This window comes from Saccoglossus kowalevskii, chromosome 18, assembly GCF_978046115.1.
Source record: "Saccoglossus kowalevskii chromosome 18, keSacKowa6.1, whole genome shotgun sequence".
In the NCBI taxonomy this organism is placed as follows: Eukaryota; Metazoa; Hemichordata; class Enteropneusta; family Harrimaniidae; genus Saccoglossus; species Saccoglossus kowalevskii.
The window spans coordinates 21,319,644-21,345,899 of NC_140658.1; the positions used below are offsets into that span (position 1 = coordinate 21,319,644).

Here is a 26,256-nt window from a genome sequence, read left to right on the forward strand (position 1 = left end):
TATGGTAATTGTTATTTTATTATTATTATTATACACATGGATTAATTGTTACAGAAATATTTTTACTTTAAAATACAAGTTTTATACACCCAAATTAATAAAACAAAATAAATAGCAAATGTAATAAAAACCCAGGTGTATATTCATTTATGGGCACTGATTGGAGCAATGAAATAACAAACAATTGCTACAAAACAATTTCCACTGAAAATAGATACCATATTTGCTCTATTAGGAGCACTTCAGATGCATTTCTATAATGAATATTAGTTATACGTTACCCTTTTCACAAGCAGTTCCCTCTGTTCATCACAAATTCACAAATTAGTCTTGTTTATAGTTAGCACTTTCATTCAGATGATTGGGACAAGAATAGCAAAATTATTGAGTAAAAATAATAATTGACTGAAAATTTTGTCTGTTGGCTCCAAAATCCACTCAGGGTTCATTTCAAGAAATATTAAAAAATATAAAAAGAAAAGTGCATACAAATTTGGGCGATAATTCTGGTGAGGAAAAGGTTAATGACTTGGTATATATCTATAATGTTATTCAAGATTTATATGCACTGATACTGGATATGCACTTCTAATAGAGCAAATAAGTTTCTTCAGCTCAATTTGCAAAAAGTGTAGATTTGAAGTTTCAGGAGTTATCTACACAAAATCCGCAACTATGTTGATGGCTTGTAAATAAATGGATATCCATATTCAGTCAAAAATGTTACTTTATTTGAGTTTAGACCACACATAATATTCACATTCCATAAATCAAGAATGATTTCCCGGATAACAATGACAAATGCTTGCAATCTAACACACCCTTTAACTTTTCAGGCCAAAATTTTGATGAAACATTTTGCCGATTTTAAATATTTTTCTATAATTTTTTTGATCATTTTGGACCAAATAGACATGATTATCTAATAGGAACAGATCTTAATCAAAATTAAAAAAAAAAAAATCTGTAAAAAATGTAACATTTTTTGTGTGTGAACGTTGACGAAAGTTGACTTCAGTGCTCAGATGTTGAAGCAGATCCTCAACAATCTTCTTTTTTAAAAATCATGGTTGTTTTCATGACATGATTCACAGATTATAAAATATAAAAATGTTTTTGCGATTAATTCTTGATACGATGTAACAACTGAAGAAACAATGTGAATAATTTTGAGTATATTTTACCAAGTTTGAATAATTTTGCTTGAAAACATTTTGATAAACACATTACTGTAACCCTCAGTTATCAAAAGACAATGTACGCAAGTGGAGGAACAAATCTACAAAAATCATACTCGTACTATTATAATCCAGCATTAAAATGAGAGCATTTTTTCACTTATGCGCAATTTAGTACTGTATTTATGTATTAGGAACAAAAAGTTAGGAATTTTAACTAAGTTAGGGAGTTCACTATAATTTTAGTCAGAACTGTAAAATAACTTAAAAACTGAAAATGCAGTTGAGGAAAAAAAAAACACTTCAAGTATTAAAATATAAAAAATCAAAATACACTTCATCTTAAAATTATGATTTAAACAAAATATTTGAAATTCAGTGGCTGAAACCTAAAGTTCATTGAAATTTGTTTTAAAATAGTTAATTTCAGGGATGTGTCAATCACCTACTTCCATTAAATTATACATTATGACTGGAGAAAACTGGCATACCGTATGCTTCAAACCTCTGATTTTGTGGATGTTTGAAAGGTGGTAACAAAAATAAGCACTAGATGCTCAAACTCATTAAAGGCCCAGGTATACTATAAATACGCTCCTAAACAATAGGGATTATTTCCGTGCTTGTCACACTGTAGTAAACAGCTCCAGCCAAGCTCGGTAAAAACAAATTTTCTTGAACTTACAGGTCGATTATGTCGTGCCAAAGTGGATGCATGTGACTATGAATATCACAGCAGTGATTGTGTGTAGTATTTATGACAATAAATAGTGTACGAGTTGAGATTTTGGCGGATAAAAGTAAAAAACATGAGCCAGGGAAAGGGATGCGCGACTAATCTTGAATAATTACTACTGTCAATCAAAGTCACGTGATGTTGGATCGCTGAAACAGGATGCGTCATAGGCTATGCAAGTGATTAACAACACTCATTAGCATAGCCACACCTCCAATTCACACTTGCCCAGGGCAAGTTAATTGGGCCTTTAACAGTTTATTTGATAGACTTGTGATATGGTAACCTACTATGGTTCTACGAAAAGGTGGATTTGTGACTTTCTTAGCAACGTGGAGAAGAGCCGAGAAGTGAAGCTACACTATACATTCATGCATATCAGTCTTGATGCATAATCATGGCTTCAATGAAACAAATGCTGACATTGCAAACTGACACGCCCAGTGATAAGTAAAACTATATTGCTTTTATGGTCATCAGAACTGAACATGCATCATGTAACCAATCATGAGACCAATCATGAGACCAATCATGTGACTAATCATGTGACCAACCAAGCTAAATAAGTGCTCCTTAAAAAGTGCATTTTTGATCAATTTTTCAACTTTCTTACCCCAAAATTAGTAATAAATTATTGAATGTATCGTTTTTCGAAAATACTGCAATGAAATTTTTTTAGAAGCACTTGTTTAGGTGTGTAATTACAGGCAAAGTAAAGTAAAGTGTCTTTAGTGTCAATCAAAGCTTTTGATCTGAAGGTGTGAGTCGTTAATTAAGGTAGTATGTTTGAATCAAGCGCTGAAATAAACAGATCATGTAAACTACTTCTATCAATTTTTCTCAGAACATTGCAATATCCCTTGGAAGATTCTTAGCAATGTTTACGACTTTGCATTCAACCACTGAAAATTTGCATATCAAAAGTTCCACTATATTTAATGGGGGGGTGGGGGGGGGTGATGAAATTAAATTGTACGTTTGTGAACAAACAATGATGCATTGAGTTTTAAATTTTTATATTTCATGCATTGCTTTTGCTCAAAATCTACTTCAAAATTTTTTACAGAAAAACATCACCCACAAAAATCAACTATCCACAAGCACCACCTGCCAGTGACCAAGAAATATTGGCAAACAGGACTAGTCCACATATGTAATTTGAACTTCTCATGATATTCAGCCAAATTTACAGCGATAGATTGAATTTTCATCCTCAACATAACACACAGGCTATATGAAAAATTGAAAAAAACAAAGTACATGATTAGTACAACCTACCACCCCTGGGGAAAATGGTTGTTTCCAAGGGCACTTACTGTTGACACTGAAGGTGCCAAAGCCAAACAAACACTGCTAAGAACTTTTAAAAGAATATTGCAGCGTTTCAAAGCACAGAATGTAGCAGTTTTATTTCAAATAGCATTGACATATTGTATGATCTACTGAACGAGACCTTTATCGCTGGTCACTTAAACTACTTAATTACTATCATAATTAATTAATTAATCAAGCTAACTATATTTGTACTTTATAAAATTTAGCCATATTTGCATAATCTAAACATATTCATAATTCCATAGACTCAATAATGTTGGTTGGTACACGGCGCCCTCTAGTGACAAACACATGATCTCATTTGTTCTATTGTCATTTCAAAATATGCATTGTTCATAATGTACACGTCAATTTATTTCTCATAACATTACAGCTTCAATATTTTCCGCTTCAGTTCAAACATAACCTGTACCATTTTTTCGAGATCATAATGATGCGACCATCCCCAGTCGTTCCTCGCTCCTGAATCATCGAACACCTGCGGCCATGAGTCAGCTAGGAAAAAAAAAAAAATCATAAAAGGGTCAACTGCTGTATGTACATGAAAGATGAAAAATACAATTTGTGTTTAAGCGCCAAATTTATTTTCTGCTCAAAATGGGGTAAGTTTGTTCACATTTTCAGATGTGACGTAGCTTCTAGTTTTTGATCAACAAATATGAAATTTTTATCAATGTTTTCCAAGGAAAAAAGCAGAGTATAAATGGAACTATGTTGTGGATGATGCTTGAAGTTGACTTTAGTGCTTAGACAATTAAATGGAAAATTAAAAGCTACTACAAAGTTAAGAAAAAAAAAAGGAAAAAAAAAGATTTGCTCTTGGTGCAATGTGCATCAGTTTGAAAGAAACACTTTTTTTGTTCTTTGCTAAAATACTATAAAAATTAAACAAGTTTTAACAATGACAACAATCATGATAATGTTAACAACACACTAGTCTTCCCGAAAAATGTTCACAATTATTTTCCGGGCAGCATGTTGATTAACATAATGCCTACTGAAGGCCTCGACAGATACGTGTAATACATAACGGTATTAGCAAGCAATATGTTAAAATCTTTGATTAAAACTCACCTATAGATTGCCTTCCATCAGGATTGTATTCCACCTCCAACTTCGGAACATGTTTCCGAACTTCTTCAAATAATTGTTCTGGTGTAAAACTAATGGCAGCGACATTGTAAGTCCGCAGCTTTAACGTTTCATTCGGAGTTTCCATAATCTCGACTAGCGCCCTCAAGCAGTCATCAACGTAAATCATAGGAAGCATAGTATTCGGTTCCAGGTAGCAGTTGAATTTTCCGGTTGTCATGGCATCATCAAAAACTTGTACTGCATAATCTTGTAAAGAAAGATTGCAACAAGAATATCACAATATTATTTTCATGAACTGAACTGAAGGAGAAATTCAGAAATGGCAAAAGTTAAGATGTCCAATTTCTATATTTCTTTCTAGCATTTTGGCACTTAAACTGAACCTTATTGAGTTTTTGATAGTTTGCATCAAATAAGTTTCAGTTCTGGGGTAATCAAAAATAGTTTGTTTTTTTCAAAGCATTAAGCTATGTAAAACAAATGCTATTTTATGAACTAAAGAAAAAACTTCAGAAATGTCAAAATTCAGATGATGATTACAAGATCTTCTTTCTAGCGCAATTGATAACAAGTCATTGTCAATGACACGTCCCCGTTCCGTTTATATTTGAGTGACATATACATTCAAAGCAGATCATGACCGAAATGCACCTGCATAATGTACAACACATTGTGCTAAATCTGAACAAAATCCATCCATGCATGACTGAGATCCGGTTCTGGAATTGTGAAAATATGTGATTTTGATGCATTTTCGGCCTTAAAATGGCCATCATTCCGCTATTGTTAAGCAGATCATGAAACAAATGCACATATCTATTTGTGACATGATGTACCATGTGTGTGTGAAGTTTGAACTTGATCAATCCAGACATGTCTTGGATACGGATCCAGAACTGAATTCTTTAACAAAATGGCCGCCAGTCGGCCATTTCGAACTTGATCCGAAAAAAAAAAGACGTGCATCAAGGTCCTATTATGTTTAATGTATGTACCAAATTTGAACAAAATCCATCCATGCATAACTGAGATACGGGTCCGGAATGGTGAAAATGTGCGATTTCAATGCATTTTCGGCCTTAAAGCGGCCCCCATTTGGCTATCGTTAATGAGATCATGAAACAAATGCACATACATATTTGTGACATGATGTACCTTGTGTGTGTGAAGTTTGAACTTGATCAATCCAGACATGTCTCGGATACGGATCCAGAACTGAATTCTTTAAAACAAAATGGCCGCCAATCGGCTATTTCGAACTTGATCCGAAAAAAAAATGACGTGCATCAAGGTCCTATTATGTTTAATGTATGTACCAAATTTGAATGAAATCCGTCCATGCATAACTGAGATCCGGGTCCGGAATGGTGAAAATGTGCGATTTCAATGCATTTTCGGCCTTAAAGCGGCCGCCATTTGGCTATCGTTAATGAGATCATGAAACAAATGCACATACATATTTGTGACATGATGTACCTTGTGTGTGTGAAGTTTGAACTCGATCAATCCAAGCATGTCTCAGATACGGATCCAGAACTGAATTCTTTAAAACAAAATGGCCGCCAGTCGGCCATTTCGAACCCGATCCCAAAAAAAATGACGTGCATCAAGGTCCTATTATGTTTAATGTATGTACCAAATTTGAACAAAATCCGCCCATGCATAACTGAGATCCGGGTCCGGAATGGTGAAAATGTGCGATTTTGATGCATTTTCGGCCTTAAAATGGCCGCTATTCGGCTATCGTTAATCGGATCATGAAAAAAATGCATGTGCATATGTCCCATATAATGTGTGATGTACGAGTGAAGTTTGAACTTAATCGGTCCATGCATGTTCGAGATACAGGTGATCACGGACGGACGGACGCACGAACGGACGGACGCACGGTCGGACGGACGCACACAGGGCAAAACATAAGTCCCCGTTTTCGGACTGCGTCCGAACGGGGACTAACAAGCAGCCTGTCGGCTGAGATAGCTCCGCTGTTAGCAATGCACATTTCAATTAAAGAACAGAAGATATCATTTGAAAATGAACAATATGTATAGTATCAAAGCAACAGGACTTGCTGTTTTAAACAAGAATTCAAAAATATATTTTTTCACCAAAAATAATCATTAAAATTAGATAATTGAAGATACATGTATCACCACGAAATTACCAAATCTGAATAAGGTCCACATGTAGTACCTATATATGTAATATAAAAGCAATCAGACTTGCGGTTTTCAACAAGTAGTCGAAAATATCACTTTTCACCAAAAATTTACAAAATATTCACTAAAATTGAAGAATTAAAGATATCATCATGAAATGAACAAATCTGAGGGAGGTTTACATGGAGTACCTATATATGTAATATCAAAGCAATAGGACTTGCGGTTTTTAACAAGAAGGCGAAAATATCACTTTTTACCAAAAATGACAAAAATATTCACCAAAACTAGAGAATTGAAGATATCATCATTAAATGAACAAATCTGAGAGGTCTACCCAAGGTACATATACACCAAGTATCAAAGCATTCAGGCTTGTAGTTTTCAAGAAGAAGTCGAAAAAGTAAAACATTGACACGGACGACAACGGACAATCACTTATATGATAAGCTCCGCTCGACAAAGTCGACAGCGGAGCTAAAAATTTGTTTCTCAAATGAAACTTAAGTTCTGTATTTTGCTTTCTAGGTTTTAATTTGTCAACTGTTATGTACCGGTACATGCAACTGCATCTCTTGTCAACATGGCACATGGTTATATGCATAGTACCATAATACTTTTTCAGATGGTAAACATAAATAAAGAATTTTTTAAACTACTTTTATCGACATTTTTTTCCACCAAAATGTGGGTAAAACATTTTGCACATTTTTATCACTTTTTCTCTTCTAATCTCATTGTAAATTTTGAACCAACATAATTTCAAATTGGCTTTAGCTTTGAGTACACAAATGAAGAAGTATTATCGCCAATATACCTACCGGTTGTACCACCACCGGCATGTGTGTCTGCTGAAAGTACCCCAGGAAATCGAAGACTCCGAATATCAACACCAAATTTGTAATAATAATACTGAAAAAAAAATAAGATATAAAATTTAGCGATTTAGGCAGAGGATTTTCAACCCGCCCATTCACCTAGTTCATATCAATTATAGACTGCGGTCAGTCAAAATGACTATTTTGAACAATTGAACTGTAGGCATTAATCTGTGATTCAGCAAATGACAGAGAGAAAAATCTAGGTCATGGGAAGCCTCACGACCTCATAGATTTCCATTGTAACATAACACATGACCAAGGTCAAGAGGTCTGCGCCATCTTGTCTTATGTTCACTCCCCTGTTTTCAACAATATTTTGGATTACTTATTCGAAACTCTGTATAAATTTTGGACGCATATAATAAATTACAGTGGGGTTAGTATTTTCAAATCTCTCACCTCTCCTAGAAGTTCAGCGTGTACTTTTGATACACCGTAAATGGTTCGCGGCCTCTGGATCGTCACATCCGGCGTAGGATTCCTTGGTGAATCAGGACCAAAAGCACCAATTGTACTGGGACAAAAAACTCTGAGACGATATTGCTTGGCAAGTTCCATGATATTATGTACTCCTTGTATATTGACTTTAATCGCCAGAGGCACATCCATTTCTCCAACAGCACTCAAGAGGGCGCTGAAGTGTATGATCCAGTCTATATCGTAGTTGACAACTATCTCTTGTAAATTTTTAAATTCTAAGACATCTGCAAAAATGTAAGGTCCTTAAAAAAAAGAACAGATACCGGTAGTTGGTATTACGCAAGCAATGTATGCTATGACTCATTGTCAATAATAGATATTCCATTCATTACGAATGTTCATTCATCTAATGAATTGCATGAAATCGAACGTAAAAACAGTACAAACGAAGGTAATAACGTTGTAGTGGCGTCAAACATCACGTGGGATTCAACAAAAATTAAACTATTTTGGTGGTATTTCTACCCCCACATTTGATCACTGTCATCTATTTGAAAATAGTCAATTTCAATGGAGTAAAGATATTTTATTGGAGTAAAGATATCCCCACACCACATTCCTCTCTGAAAGATAGGAATTTTGACACTGAACTGTTAAAAAGAGAAATTAAAAAATCAAATTATTTGATTTTTGCGGCAGATGTTCAAACTGCATTTTTCACACATTATGCATAGACAATCAGCTATCAGAAAGTGTAACATTTGTAAGAAAGTACTTACATTAATGCTTACTTTCAAAATCCATTAAAGAATTAAAGGCAGTTTTGAGTCTACTGATCACAGAAGCAATTTAGAGTTTTGAAGCAGAGAAAGTAGAATTTTTGACTGAAACATTTTTAATCCATGTACCTCAAAGTATATGAAAGCAATCTTTTAAATTAAAGAAAATTTGATAATTATCTATGAAAAATAGATGCAGTCATGAAATGAACAAATCTAAGGAAAGACAAAATCTTGGGTATTTATGCAAGCATTTTAGATGTTCATAGTTTGGGGGAAATGAACAGTAGATAATTGGTTAATACCAATGACATCTGGAATCAATAAATTTTCACCTAAAATAGAAAATCACAGAAAAAGTTTTTTTATAAACATTTATAACAAGTTAATTTTGTTCCAGACAGACAAACAAACAGATTAGTTTTTAAGCAGATTAATTTTGAGCAGATTAAAGTCAGCTGCAACACTTTTGTGCAAATATACATGTACATAATGTTTAGGTTTCACACCACAAATACAATTTGTGTAATATCACATTATAGGCACTCAAGAAAATTCCACCTCTATTATGAGAATCACTTTTTCCTACTGATTAGTGTACATACCGGTAGCTTATTAGATATATCTGACTGTGGTTCCAGAGCTCCTGAGTCTCTCATTTGTGTTCCACTGACAAGATTGAGACAGTTGAAACATCGTAAGGTTGGGGGTGAAGGGTACTCTGAGCACCAAGACTAGGGATTCCCTGTATTCGACTGGCAAGTACACTAGAATGTCCAGAGACACAAAAAGCACACAAAAAAAAGAATAGAATTTCAGGCAAAGCTTAATTATCTGTGCTGCTTTGTTCAGAGAAAAGGATAGAGCTGAGTACCTAAGGTGGGTACCTATGATGCCCTGTGTGTTGCTCGGCAACTAAGGGTTGCACAAATATACAATTATCCAGAGATAGATAAGTACCGTAAAATCTGTATTAGAAGCCGCATCCCTAATAGAAGTCGCATCCATTCTATTTGAATAATTGAGAACCAAAAATTCATCATTTCTCATATGTGTAGATGCTCTAATAAAAGCCGCATCCCCTCTGTTGCATTGTACCATTTTAATAGAAGCCGCGGCTTCTAATACAGATTATACAGTAATGATAAATCACATATTTGTCTATGTTAGACAATATCTAGCTAACTATAGAGGGAGTAGTTGACTGGTGACGATAAAACTAATACCTCCCCCTAGACATCCTCAGCAGAACTATTTGACCGTTCCTAAGTAATAAGAAGTATTACTTACCACTGTCAAGAATATGCTTTGGCGGTTTTATAATATCTGACATTATTACGTTATCTCTTCCATATTTTTGACGCAAAAGTTTGGCCAATCCTTGACCTAGCTGACCTAGACTACCTAAAAATAAAGCAAAAAAATGGGGAAAAAAAATGTTTTAAATAATTATAATTAATAAAAATAATTGATATTTTATCACTGCACAATGAGGTTAGAAAAAACATGGCCATAAATTTATAAATGGCCTTACAATAATAAATGTAAAATCAAACTCTTTTAGATTATATTGGAGTTTATAAGATCAGCTACTGTGAACATATATTTTTTTTTCTTTCATGTTTTTTCGTTTTCCGTGTTTTTCCATTATTTGTGTGTGCCTTGTATTTTATTATTTTGTGAAAAAACAATAAATAAATATAAATAAATAAATAAATAAATAAATAAAAATGTAAAGAAATATTGAACAGCACTAAGGGAAACTCATAGGGTGTAAAGAAAATTGCATTTGATGCCTCTGTGAAGTCCTGCTAAAGATCCGAGTATTTAAAATTACTTAATCAATAAATCTGTGAGTGTTAATGGTATCAGATTGCATACTTATATTATAGTACAGCACATTTTATTTTTTGTTTGTTTGAAGCATGTATCAAGATTGAACATTGAAATTTATGAGTAATTGGGCCAAATTTGAAGAGCTGTTTCACAACAGAACAAAATCTCAAAAATATTAATAAAATAGTAAAAGTGAAAAATTATTAAGGTTAATTAGATAATTTAAAAAAAAAAAAACACATCATTAAAACAAATACTAATGGAGATGTGACACTTGAAATTAAATGGCTGTACCACATTCTGTTCATCACAGGCCTCATGGGATAATACTTTAGGGAATGTTAAATTTGTTTGTTTACACAATATTTGTATGTGTGATATGATGAAGGGTACATGAAGCACGAGTGGAACAAAGTGAGGAGCAGCATCTACATGAATAGATATACTGTAAACACTTTATTTACACAAAAAAATAATGTTTTCGCGAATTTTACATTTCGTATGTGTCAGTAAAAAACATGAAATTTGTTACCAATGAAAACATTTTTCTGGGGTTCTACAAGTGAAATTTTCTTCTTCAGGAATCATCAAATCGAGAACATTTCTAGGTTTTTAGAAAAAAGTATAAACTCCATCTTTAATTTTCAAGTATAATGTTCCAGATTACTACCTCCACATACATTACCTTGAAATATACTTGCACCACCACAGTTGAAATAGAGAAATGTTCAGCCAATCAGAATGCTCCAATCAACTATAGACCAAAACATATAATTACATTTGGATTTCCATTAATGTGAGGGAGGCGTCTCAGGCTTTGCAAAATATTTTGTATGAGGTTTTTCTCATTTTTGTTATGGATAGGAAACCTTTGCTGTTAGCATTGAGTCATTGCCTTGGATACTAATTAAAAATTACTGTGTAAAATTTGACACAAACCAGTGCTTGGTAATATGTCAACCAGACTCTTCAATTTTAAGAATTAATAGAATTTTGTTTGTTTGTTTGTGGCAAGCTTATAGTCTGATACATTCTCACTCCTGATGTGTTAGTTGTGGGTGGCAGTGCCAGGGATGAGGTAGATGTACACATCTAGGGACAGCGCCAATAAGGCATGCAGTGAATCAAAGTTCTAGTTGGAACAGTGCATACATGTATGATAACAGCTACAGATAGAGCGGTCAGATGAATATATATTTTCACGGACTTGCTTTGAAGTTTAGTACTGACAGACTAGCACAGATACTATGTGTCATAAAACAAATGACCTACTTAACTAAGCTAACAATAGATCACTATCGTATCCTGTAAATTTTTTATAATGAGAGAGATATCATTTGACACAAATTAAGTAGTTTTAAAGCGATAGGATGATAAAACTGACAATGTAAAACAAAACGTAACCAAGCAACACACAAGTCATTAAAATAAAGGAATTGATCAATTGACACTTGTGATACAACCAACATCACATGATTTCAATGTCAAATGTCGCACACGATAAATGGAACATTCATGTACATGTCGGTAATTTGAACGTGATGGCTCATTAGTCCCCATTGGACGAGGTCTGAGATAAGGACATATCGTACATGTATGTTCTGGGTTAATTCTGTCCATCCATCCATCTTCATTTCTTGTACTGTTCAAAGTTGGTGCAAAGACGAGTCATAATGAACACATTTGGTTGATCTTTGACTGACTGGCTTGCATTTGTTGCTCCAAAAATACACCAACAAGTTGTCATCAACTGTTTATGAGGCCGGCATGCCTGGACTGATTTCATCAAACTTGGTATGAACCGCAGATATGATCTTTTGTTTTAGAATTTGATTCAAAATGACCAACTAGTTTATGTGTGATTACACAAGTTCAAGGTATGAAGTTCATAGTTGATATTAAGGTATATATTCTCATTTTTTCATAGAAATTGAAGGCAAACACGTTGTGAATTAAAGCAATTGTTTTTGATGCCTCGGTGAATTCAAGTTTGTACGATATGAGAATGATCTTAGTTCTAATACAATGTAGGATGTATTTGAACACTTTCGCACAAAACCTGGATAAGGCGCTATTTAGAGTAACACCCTATTTTTACATACTGAATAACTCCCCTAACATTTCAATATAATTATAATCATTGACAATAATTTGTGTAACTTTAATTTGGTATTGCTCAGTCCTTATTTGTTCTTATCGGTAGTCAATCTCAATGGTTGATACAAGTCACATGTTTACATATCTACCAAATGGGTCCTGCATCATGTATGTGCCAATACTGAAATAGTGTATTTAACTAACTGTTACTGTCCGTCAATTACTGAGATACAATGGGTGACGGCAGCCTTACTCAAGGTGTCAGCAGAGGTGTTGAGTTAGCGACGTACATACTTCTCGGCCAATGAGTTGAATTCATCATTCTGATCTGTATTTCTCAACTGAGCAGCATGTCTAAGCGAAATAGTAATACATTTATATGGTAATTGATACACGTTTGCCCAGCTGCCCTTTAACACAATTACGCTAACGATAAAACATTTCAATTTATATAATAATAGTTAATTCCGACACATAATCAATTCCATATCAATGTAAATAGTTAATGATTTTCTAGTCACTGTATTTTAATTACAAGGACAGTACCAATACTGCAGATGCAATTTGTAGAGGTCATGGTGCATGAAAGAAATCAATGACATCTCATGTACCGTAGATTCAGTCTGTGTGTATACATGTATATTTTAATATGTATGTCTGAATCTACCTATCTAATTGGCTGATCAAGCAAGGTTTGGCACTTTTGGAAGACAGAATATCTTAACATCAATAGAAATTAAAACAAACAAAACAAATTAAAATAAATAGATAGTATAATCTGTGTGCAGCCAGAAAAATTTAATGCCAGTAAAATATTTGTAACTGCATGTACATTTTTTTGTTTATGTTACAATAACAGTTGAATATATCAATGTTATATTAATGTTGGTATAGCAAAGGATGTGGGCTCACTCTGAACTCTGTTGACCATGAGAAGCCTTGATTCTGAAAAATGTTTTCACTGTAGATTTCCACGATCATCTGGTGCAATATACAGTGTAGTATGTAAATATATAAATTTATAACCATACATCATGCTAATGTCAACTCCACACGAATTAACATTTTTAAGACCTCTATTTTAAGAATTACAGAGAGCTGGCTGGCTGGATGGATGGATGAATGGATGGAAATGTTTATTTCACTGATGATCATTGCTAGCATACAATGTATATAACAACCCCCCCCCCCCCCCAACCAAAAAAATAATATTGTGTTTCTTGAGATCTAAAAAATATTATTTGGTAAAATGTCTTTACAACTGTCGATTTAAAGCTGTAATTTTCTCCATGGTAAATATCATACTGAAATCTTTTACTCATTTAATTTTTTCACCACCAGACTTTCCCACCCAAATTTTCTGCACATTTTTTTATATTCTTCAATATTTCTGGAAATAAACCCTAAATTTGATGAAGAGACAGACTAAATTTGAGTCAATTTTCAGCTATTACTGAAAAAATAAATTGGCAGTTTTTGTCCCAATTTACTGAAGGAAGATACAGACTATAAACTATTTTGTGAATTTGGGATGAAAACAGAGAACTGGTGGTGTAAAGGTTAAAGCAGTTATTGTTTACTCCAACATGGAATTTGAAAAGACATGAATCAGAACATTACTGGAGGGAGGGAGGGACATTTTTCATATCAAGTTGTACCTTGTAGCCACATACAATTATCAGAAAAAAAAAAATGTTTTAATTGTCATGACAACGACAATTACTAATCATGCAATTACATACACATGTACACATGTTTGATTTTTTTCTCCTTATGCAATCAAACAAAATTCTGATATGTTCAAATTGTAAGCGGTTCAAAAACTTAGTCTACTGATATCGTCACTGATCATTGTTTCGAGTAAACCAAAGGTAAATATTCTGTTTATTGTGGCCTATTTTACACAGCTAGACAGGTCAGGGGTCAGTTTTAGTGTTGTGAAAAGCATAAAGGTAACAGGTATAAAGTTCATGGGGTCTTGCATTTTCCCCCCCACATAATAGGTGTCACAGTTTTTTTCCCACAAAGAAGCACTTAAAAAAATTCAAAAATTGAGAGCGCTGTTAATTAAACACTCATGGCTTGAAATAACTAATTTGATGACTGTTATAGAAATATTTATTATTAAAATGCAATTTTCAAAAAAATAGACCATGCTGGTAGCAATATGTCAGCAAAATTTCAATTTGTTTTTTTTATTGATAGATTTGCTGGTTAATAAAAATTGTCAATTTATTAATAACTTTTTTGATTATTTATGGATATACTTGTAAGCTAGTCGAGTAAGGTAAATTTTTCAGAATATGCTCAGTTTCCCATGGAATACAAAAATTAAATACAGATACACATTACATATGAACTCTATTTCATTTATAAAATTAATACTATTCGAACTCAATATGTTTCCCTGAAATATGGATAGAACACCACAATAAATATACCACATTAACAATGATGAAGACGTAGCTGTATGAAGCAGGGAATTGAATTGTGATGCAATTATGGATAACGTGGGATGGGATAGTAAAGCATAAAATTAAATCTCCTACAGTTAAAGCAGGGGAGTCGTCACCTGCACATACGTCAGATGGCCATAGCGTGTCATTGTTTACAAACAAGCGTCTACCCATGAGCCTTGCGATTTTAGCGCGTGTTGTTATGGTAGCCTGGGACTCAAGTCCCGCATGTGTGCAGGTGGCGACCCTCCCCACTTTAAGCTGTATGTTAAGTGGCTGAGTTTTTTTACTGCAACGGGTCCGTTATGGGTTCCATGCTATATATATTATTTTCACTCCTACCCTAGAGTGCCTGCATAGACAAGTAGAAATTAGGTTTCACTGAAATCTGATGTGATATCGATAGAACAACTACATTGTATAAATTGGCTAATTTATGTAAAATATTTATGTAATATATACTTCACATCTGAGAAGTACAGCACCCAAATATCAACATTCCTTGAAATCTGATGAATGGCTTTTGGGAGAAAGCTAAAAAAGTCTAATTCATGCAAATTAGATAATAAATATGCATACTGTAAAAGGGTTAATTATTCACTGGGTTTTAATTTAGCTTATTTCGCTGACTGGAAAATGCGCTAAATTAAAACCCAGTGAATATGTAAAATTGATCATAGAACACATTATCTAATTGATAAAACTGTGAATTTAAAACCTACTGAATATGCCTGAAATGGTAAATCAGTGAAATTTAAACCCAATGAAAATTAGTCATTTTACAGTAGATTGCAACCAAAAACTAACCAGACATCTTTGCACCAAGTTTCATTGAAATCTGTTGGGAGGCTCATGAGATACGTAAGATAAGTGAAAAAGCTTAAAATAGTTACATGTAACATGCAAATTAGATATGCACAGTTTAACGACCCAACAAACCAGATTGGTGGTATTACCCCGAGAACACCTGTCAGTTTATGCCAAATTTCATTGAAATCTGACAAGCGATTATTGAGATATCAAAAGTACATGTACATGTGTGTACCCAGTTTCTATAAATTCTAATGAGTGTTTTTCGATAAATGAAAGCAAGAATTTATCATGCAAATTAGGTAATTAGTATTCAGATTTTAGCTAAAAAATAATCACGTCTTCGCATTCTTCCTAGATATCTACCTGTGTACCAATTAAGTTTCACTAAAATGTTGTGTTTATTTCATGAGACATTGATGAGTAAACAAATAATTGGCTAATTACTATGCAAATTTGGTAATTAATAAGCACAGATTTCAATAGAAACCATGACGTACCAAGTTTCATTGAAAAGCGATGATTAGATCTAGAGATATCATTAGAAAAAAAACCGAGGCGATTTTAAGAAATTAAAATAGACCACAACAAGAAAAAGATGTTTGGCATACATGTAAGTACTCTCCTCTGCTGATGGTATGGTAGGTTGTGTTATTGTATAATTCAATAAAAAATACTGACAAGTCACAAAAAACATGAATATAGCATGTTTCCTGATAATTTGCAATACAAAGAATCAATGTAAAAAGATAACATTTTGCTGGGACAAATTAAAATATTTATTCTACGAAAAATGATGAAAAACTACTCTAGCACTCATTATTTACCATATGCTTTGCAGAAGCACCCAGAATGCATTATCTTCCTATGCAACATACATACAGTCTTAAAATGGGGTAAAGTCAAGTGGTCAGCAGTAACTTTGTTTCAGAAGAAATCAATGAAACTTAAAACACAGCTAGGATTTTAATTGTTGGACAATTTTACATGCAAGTATTATTTTAATAAATTTAGTCGTCTAAGAACCGATCCGAACTGAGTCAAGTGTTTAAACGATGGTGATTGTAGCACTGCGTCCTGTTTGATATGGGACTCATAACGACGTACACAACGCGTGTAAAATGTATTGTTTATCGACATGAAATCCGAACACGTGCTGCGCGACGACCACCGCCCTTTAAATAAAAAGAAATCAGCAGGCCACAGCCCATTTTTCACTCAAGCCAGAGTGTTCAGGTGAGGTTTTTGACACGTGCATTAATATATAAATAGACTACATATCAGAACACTGATAAGGTTATCGTATGTAAATGTTTACATAAATGTATAAAGGTTAAATGCTGAGTAAGCTACTTTATACAGTGTTCATACCATGTCATGAAAAGCTGATGTCAATTGCCCTATAAAATACTAGACAAGTAATGACCTGATCAATGGTTTTGTAAGAGATAATAAGAATGAACGAAATAAACCAAAAAATTAGTATTTTATTTAATTTGAAAGCATTTACGTGTATATGTATACCAATACATGTTACCGTGTGTACATACTTCAGAATCAAACAAAGCATGTACAAGAAACAACACCACATGCATATACTGAAGGGTTTTTACGACAGCAAATAGTCTGTGTTTTTGACCGGAACCCAATGATGACTACTCAGACCAACTCTAGACACACAAAGTTTTACCATCCAAGTTTTAATTACCTGTGTATGCGTGGGAATTAAGTTCCAAGTGACGTACACGCAGGTAAAGACTACCTCACTTTTAATGTACACACTCCTTGTTATAAATGTTTGTCAATGATGATAGATGTAGAGCAGACATGTTGCTTTCTTATCTGCTTATCTTTGTCGTATTTTTGTTCAAAAACCTTCCAAAACATAATAATAAGTCTATTCTACATGTACCATCGATTTGTGTAGTCAGTTTGGTCTATAAATCAACAATGTATGACAAGGATCAGTGTTACATAGTCTCCACATGTAATAAACTTAAAGCGCGGTGGTCGTCGCGCTGCGCATGTGCTACATTTGTGTGGATAAACATTGATTTTCCCACAATCCAATGCACTCTTCAAATGGAAATCACAAGTATGAGGTTTGACCTGGGCGCGACTTGCACTGAATACCGCTGGTTACTCCTTTTATATAACTTCCAACCACCTAAAATCACCAAATTAAAGCCTGGAAATGTCAGTTAGTACTCGTCGATCTGCGCAACAGTCAAAGTTGCCATCTATGTTTATATGTGACCCATACATCTCGCGCATGCGTGGCTCGACGACTATCGCCCTTTAAGCATCTTTTTCCGGAGATGCCCGATGGCCAAGGGGGAGGACGGTCTACGATGTGTAGCTAGGTGATTTGTTGCTATACACGAATGTTGGTTTGAGTCATTCACACAGTACATGTTTACTTTGATACAACATAGTATTTTACCAGGTTGCGGTTGGGTTCGGTCGGCCGCATTCCAACTTGAGTTAAGATTTCAGCAGAACAACTTGAACTTGAACTCTCACGAATCACTTGTTAACATAAACTGCATTTATTGGTGATCAAAACACTTCAAACGAAAGTGTAAACTTCTGATAATTATGTAAACTTGTAGAATGCCATAAAACATGAATGTTGCATAGTAAACAGATGAACTAACTGACCCAAAGTTGAGCACTGACAAAACTAGAACAGAATCATTTCACTTTTAAAAAGGGAAATGAACATTACAGCGTTTTCCATGCAGACGGAGGTCAACCAATCAGTGACTGCGTACTAAATTGATAATGAAATATCAGTCAACACCTTATTATTATGGTTTCAACGATATAGGTCATGCTTATTAACAATAAAACAAGATATTTGTAGGATTTTTATTTTTGCAAAATTAGGGACGACGTCAAAAGATCGATGTCGGATAAAAAACTTATTTCCTTTAGTTTGGGGGTGGGGGGTTTTGACCTCAAAAAGTTTCCATCCTACAAAAACGATTTTATTTTTTAATGAAGTCAAAAAAATCTTGGAGTATTTGTAGTTCTATCCAATCATGGACAGAAATAACCGAAAAGGGAAAAAAAAACAGAAAAATGGTTTGGTTCAAGTGTAAATCTGTGCGTCAAATGAGGTGCATTTGTAAACTCTCTTTACACCCACCCAACAACCAACTGCTATGCAATACTACTGTCCGTTTATCAATTTGTATTTAATAGTGAATGTAGTCTGACGCCATGACCAATATTTATCAATTAAGTTTCAGTGGGGGGTAGGGGGGTTTGAAAAAAAATTAAAGGAATTAAGTTTTTTATCCGACATCGATCTTTTGACGTCGTCCCTTAATGAACACCTTTCCACATACATGTACATGTACCAATGTAATGGATTCTATGTCATTTGGACATAAAGATGACACCATCTCATTTGATGTGAGAATTTAACCAGCAAAGTTTATTCTCACACAGAGGGTTGATATTTTTGGCGATACGAATGCTACTCCCACCACTCAACTGTTGAGAAATTTTCCTTGATTAGTGTCGATATAAATATTTCTGAATTGAAAATAAAACAACTCACCTGTTATCAGGACTCTTGGGTTGTCCAATGTTGTTGGTGTGTACAACGTTTTTCTGGTTGTTGACAAACAAGCACAGTGTCGTAGCAGAGCCTGAGAGATTGATCGTAGCATTTTAGTACACGACTGGCTGTGTATCATCTGTAGAGACAGTAGAGTTATTAGTCAAATGGTATTGCATTGGAAGATGCTGAGGATGAGGTGATAAACTTATTAAAGGAAAGGGAGGGGCTGGCTGAGAAAGTATACATCTTTGACAATGTAAAACTGATATTCACGCGAGTTTGATAGAATTTCATTAATTTCCTTTGATAAATATGATCATCCACTTTTATTATATTGGTTCCGATTTCAAACCACCCCAATCTCCAATGGTACGCTGGCATAATGGTTTACTACTGGCATAACTCTAGGCACCGGTAATACAAACTTTTATTACACAATGCAAAAATTTTCATTTATTTTTTGTGTTCTATAGCATTCTATGCATACAAGATATGTGGGAGTGAGGGGCTACGTGCATTTCAACATGTTAGACAGATTTGATTTGAGCTAGAACGATACACAGAAGTAAAAATATTGTCTTTTTGTTTGTTTTTAAATATTTGATATTTCATGTCACGAGGATGAAGAAACTGAAATAAAATATGGGGCCAACGTATGTAGAAAATGGAGTGAAAATGCATGTTTTGTCTGTTTTAGGGTATTTTACTGTTATTTTTTATGGTCAGTGACATACATTTGTATGTTGAAAAGGATATACAGTGTCTTTCTAAGTACAATGTATTTTTTTGATGTCTAAGAGTAATAAACAATTGACAATATTTTCAGTCGGTTTATATAGAGGAAATGTGTTTTCAATGTGGTCAATGGAAACCGCTGCTAAAATTATGGCATTTTACATGTGTGCATATTATTTTACCATTTCCTATTCAAAAAATTAGATTGACAGTGAACCAAAAACGTTCACATACTGTTGATAATACTAAAACAAATAATTATAGACAGATTTTAAAAACACAATATTACTGTCATATACGCTAAAATATGCACACGTCCAAAAACTTGCTAGTAGTATTCTACCTTAAAGTAAATTAATTAATTCTGATATGCATAACAATAAAGTAACAATCATGGTACTTTCCAAGATGGACGATCGCATAACTCATCTCATCAACCAGACTTCAATGTGAACAAAAAAAAAGCGCACCAGATAACAAGATTATGTTTTTATTCTCGTACTGAACACAAGTACAACCATTCACATGAATTCTATAGTAAAACAAACTTGGAGGAAAGCAAGAAATTTAATGTTTATTACATGTTTATTAAATTGATATTCAGATCGGCAAATAATTCAAATAACAGTCCCAAAACAAGATTATAACCCAAACAAAAAATTATTTAAAAATTAATCAGATTGAAATTATGTGAATTTTGAAAACTTACAAACAGAACAATTTTTACCGGTAATTTTAAAAAAATAGTAGCAAGACATGAATCACCTTTTTTATTTTAAATAATTTGGACTCAATTAATTTATTTAAAATTAATCCATTTTCAGACAAACTGTACTATACGTATGTAGTTATATTTAAGGATTTGTCTTGCGCAAAGTGTGAATTTCTAAATATACCTATCCAAACAGCTTAACTGGGGTTAAACACAATACATATACTGTACTAGTATTATCACTATGAGTTCACACATTACTAATTTCCAAATGGGTCATTTTTCAGTCACCATAATCATCAACGTACTGTCGTCATCACAGTGTCCCTCACAAACGACACCTTAAATTTTATAGTCCTACAATACGCAACATTCCCCCTCTATCAAAAAATGGTAGTCTGGCTAGGATGCAGAATTCAGGGTAAACGCAATCCCAGACTGCTAATACACTACTGAACTGGCACGTATGTGAAAGCAGAATCAAAGACAAAATGAATGAGAGGCTACTAAGCTGTAACACTCATTCATACTACAATTTAAAGAAATTTCTTACTTTCTTTGTCAACTCCGCAAACAGTACATGTTAGTAAATAAGTGCCATTAAGCATGGTATGTATATAAAGTCAAAGGTCGACAGATCTTAGCTTTCATAAACATAACTATTCCACAAAAATCCACTGAAAGTCATTATGGCGGTTTCCCCGGAGAACTGGCAACAAAGTACACAGACGGTATGTATACTACTAGACTTTATTTGAACAGGAAATAAATACAATCAATTACCTTGAAGTGGTACTACACAAGTGGTGGACAAAATCTGGTGAGCTAAGTTTTGGTCAGCAAAATCAGGAACAAAGGAATCCTTGTAACCGATAAACAAAATTTTCTCTTGAAACAGGATAAGGGTTGACCATTTGAAATGAAGGGAAATATAACTTTTGTTTACACTTTCTTTTTTACTAGTAAAGCAGTATTTGTATTTTAATTCCATATATATGTATACTCGGGGAGGGGCTTCGACCCACCCTCATTTACCGATAGTTTGGGCACTTACCCGTTTCGAGAGAATTTTGCTCACCATTTATGATGACTCCTCAAATTTTAATAGTGTAGGCGAGCTTCTAACCTGTCTGCATAGTATGCACAATATGGACAAATTTAAACATTTTGGAAATACATTGTAGTTTTGCTGTGATTTACAGCTGAGAAAACCTATAAGTACTACATGTATACATGTACACGATAAACAACTTTAATTTTTTCAGACAAATTTTCGTGAAATACCAAGTCAGTAAAAACCATGGTTTTAATTTTAGTGGATTTGATGTTTTTGAATATTGAGTGTTTTTTAAATTCACTGGGTTTGTGAAGAAAACAGTTACATTTTATTGTTAGACATGAAGTTTGCTGTGTTTTAATTCAGTGCCCTAACTAGAAGTATTTTTGAAATAAATGGAAAAATAAACTTAGTACATGTATATGGAACTCTTTTGAAAGGATTTTAGATTTTATTAGGTTGTTTTATTAAATATTTTTGAAATATTTTTTACAGTAAATAGATGTGACTGACTGGCAGAACTAGATACTGTAGAATACTTTATTTTTGCTGAAGGGATGATTCCGTGAAAATAAAATCCAGCGAATATACTTTTTTTCCTATATTTCACATTGAACTTCATAAATTTCATACAAAACGCCCAAAAAGCCTTTTCAGCAAAAATTAATTCCAGCGAAAATATAGTATTCCACAGTATTATAGGAACACCAAAATGACCTTGATTAGGCCCAAGAACCTGTATTAAATACTACAGTACATGTAAAACCAGATGTGGCACGAGAACATGAATACTAGTAAATCCGCAATATATTTTGAAAATCATTTTTTTTTTATTAATTCATGATGAGAAAACGTTCATTCTGTGGATTACATCCTGACAATGTCAAACAAAAAGAATGACACCATCTGGTATCAGAATTATTTGATTTAGAAAAAGTGCCACGCAATTCAATGATTTTCGCATTGTCAGCAGAATATTAGGATGTCAGCATTGTCCCCACCAGAGTGTAATTTTCTTCACTACACTCCTAACATACAATCTACTGCTACAAGAGACCACAGTTTTGCAATGATGGATGTCTGATGATGGGGTTAGTTTCAACATGGATGGTTTCAAAAATAAATAAACAATTAACTTGACATAATGTGGACCAAGAAGGTTCAATGGGCCACCAATAACCAAATATTAACTCTAAGACCCAGAATGCATTGCTGCAGGTTATGTGTTTCTCAAGTTTGGGGTATTTTTATATTTTGTAGTTCAGAATTATTGTTCAATTGCTCCAATAATAATCAGTTGAAATTTTAAAACATCCTAGTGAATTAGTGCAAATACAAAATGTATATTCATTCCACGTCTGGATATATTCATTCCACGTCTGGATATATTCATTCCATGTCTGGATATATTCATTCCACGTCTGGATATATTCATTCCACGTCTGGATATATTCATTCCGTGTCTGGATATATTTATTCCACGTCTGGATATATTCATTCCACGTCTGGATATATTCATTCCACGTCTGGATATATTCATTCCACGTCTGGATATATTCATTCCACGTCTGGATATATTCATTCCACGTCTGGATGTATTCATTCCATGTCTGGATATATTCATTCCATGTCTAGATATATTCATTCCATGTCTGGATATATTCATTTCATGTCTGGATATATTCATTTCATGTCTGGATATATTCATTCCATGTCTGGATATATTCATTCCATGTCTGGATATATTCATTCCATGTCTGGATGTATTCATTTCATGTCTGGATGTATTCATTTCATGTCTGGATATATTCATTCCATGTCTGGATATATTCATTCCATGTCTGGATATATTCATTCCATGTCTGGATATATTCATTCCATGTCTGGATGTATTCATTTCATGTCTGGATATATTCATTCCATGTCTGGATATATTCATTCCATGTCTGGATATATTCATTCCATGTCTGGATATATTCATTCCATGTCTGGATATATTCATTCCATGTCTGGATATATTCATTCCATGTCTGGCTATATTCATTCCACGTCTGGATATATTCATTCCACGTCTGGATATATTCATTCCACGTCTGGATATATTCATTCCACGTCTGGATCACAGGGGCTTGACGATCTATTCGTCTCAATGCGTGGACGTCTATGGGGCCGTGCGACTATGTCCCGGTACAGGACCTTACCCTTGCTCAAAATAATAGAAATTATGGAATTAAAACAGTTTAGTAATGTAAAGCAAGCATATGTTATTAAATTTAATCATCACGCTCCGAAACCATGAAAATCACTAATACTTGTTTCCGGCCGATCAGCATGCACTATATATAAGACAAGGGAGGAAAGAAAATATGCACACATTTTTCTAGCTGCCGAAAATCATACCTCAAAATACAAAATACCTTGTCCAAACCAGTTACGAGTGCTTATAAGACATTGAACTATCGCAAAATGTTGTCCGATTACATATTAATCATATATTTTTCCAGACTTTACGCATTTATGACGAAATTTGACATTTTCTGTTCTCTGTGATACCAGCCTTGATTGTGTCAATCTGCGCATGCGTTCGCGCCCCCAAACGCCAGGACTGCATTTCCTTTCTTTGCTGCCAGAGTTTGAAATTCTCAACTATGCATAATCAAACGCGCTCTCAACTATGCATAATCATTCGAGATAAATCTGAAGCATCCTGTTTGATATTTCAACTAAATCGAGAAAGAGAGTAAGACAATATAGAATTGTGTATAAATGATTATGCATAGTTGAGAATTTCAAACTCTGGCAGCAAAGAGCGGAAATGCAGTCCTGGCGTTTGAGGGTGCGAACGCATGCGCAGATTGACACAACTTGAAGGCAGGTATCACAGAGAATAGAAAATGTCAAATTTCGTCATAAATACGTAAAATCTGGAAAAATATATGATTTATATGTAATCGGACAACATTTTGCGATAGTTCAATGTCTTATAAACACTCGTAACTGGTTTGGACAAGGTATTTTGTATTTTGAGGTATGATTTTCGGCAGCTAGAAAAATGTGTGCATATTTTGTTTCCTCCCTTGTCTTATATATAGTGCAAGCTGATCGGCCGGAAACAAGTATTAGTGATTTTTGTGGTTTCGGAGCGTGATGATTAAATATAATAACATATGCTTGCTTTACATTACTAAACTGTTTTAATTCCATAATTTCTATTATTTTGAGCAAGGGTAAGGTCCTTTATCGGGACATAGTCGCACGGCCCCATAGACGTCCACGCATGGAGATGAATAGATCGTCAAGCCCCTGTGGTCTGGATATATTCATTTCATGTCTGGATATATTTATGTCTGGATATATTCATTCCACGTCTGGATATATTCTTTCCATGTCTGTATATATTTATTCCATATCTGGATATATTCATTTCATATCTGGATATATTTATTCCATGTCTGGATATATTCATTCCATGTCTGGATATATACTTTCCATGTCTGGGTATATTCCCATATCTGGATATATTTTGAATTATGTTAGCGAAACCTGAGTAATTAATGCAATACCGGTACAATATATCGATAAATGTACTTGGCTTCGTAGTGTCAGACAGAACATCCATCACCGACGACTGGCACATACAAGTTACAATAGCAGTCACGCCACTCGGACAAGCAAGCGGGTACTACAACCGACATATCTTCAGCAGCCGGTACTAACGCGGTCAATAAACTTATATTTGCAGAATGAAATGGCGGTGATAGTGATAGTTTATAGAGAAAATGGTTAATTTGGTTGTAAATTAAACGACACAGACGATTGTAGTCGGTTAAATTTATGAGTAGACAGCAATCTGATTAAAATCTGATGTAGTGTACGGGCTTTAATTATTTTGGCTATAAACTTATTTTAATTTTATTTTTTATTACTTTTGTTATTAATGCCTTTTTATATTATTATTTTACTTTGATTTAATCAAATCAAAGTAAAATAATAATATAAAAAGGCATTAATAACAAAAGTAATAAAAAATAAAATTAAAATAAGTTTATAGCCAAAATAATTAAAGCCCGTACACTACATCAGATTTTAATCAGATTGGAGTAGACAGCAACCGTCATCGCAATTGATCGAAAGTAATCGGATACAGTCACCGGTACACTTTCTTCTCCTATAGAAGACGTGAATATCATAAAAACTACTTACCTTGGTAGTAATGATGATGAAAATAATCGATACTCCAAGAATCGCTTAGGAAGTAACAATTGTTTATGGTATTTCCAGTGCCGACTTGGAGCCTCCAATTTGGGAGTTTACGCGAAGACACCACAACGTGACAAAACAATGCATATGGCCGTGCCCACCAAATCCACCAATCAAATCTCCCCACTTACGCGGCATT

General features: G+C 33.9%; 1 protein-coding gene across 1 annotated transcript; it reads right to left on the reverse strand.

The window, feature by feature from the left end:
• LOC100367216 (L-threonine 3-dehydrogenase, mitochondrial-like) lies at window positions 1-26,229 on the reverse strand. The gene is made up of 7 exons (XM_085492868.1): window positions 26,061-26,229; window positions 19,351-19,489; window positions 9,874-9,987; window positions 7,784-8,106; window positions 7,325-7,415; window positions 4,324-4,590; window positions 1-3,744 (listed from the first exon to the last, which is right to left on the reverse strand). Exons 2-7 carry the CDS (start codon window positions 19,487-19,489, stop codon window positions 3,617-3,619), a joined length of 1,062 nt encoding a protein of 353 aa, XP_085348994.1. The 5' UTR covers window positions 26,061-26,229; the 3' UTR covers window positions 1-3,616.
• Between the last annotated feature and the right edge of the window lie 27 nt (window positions 26,230-26,256).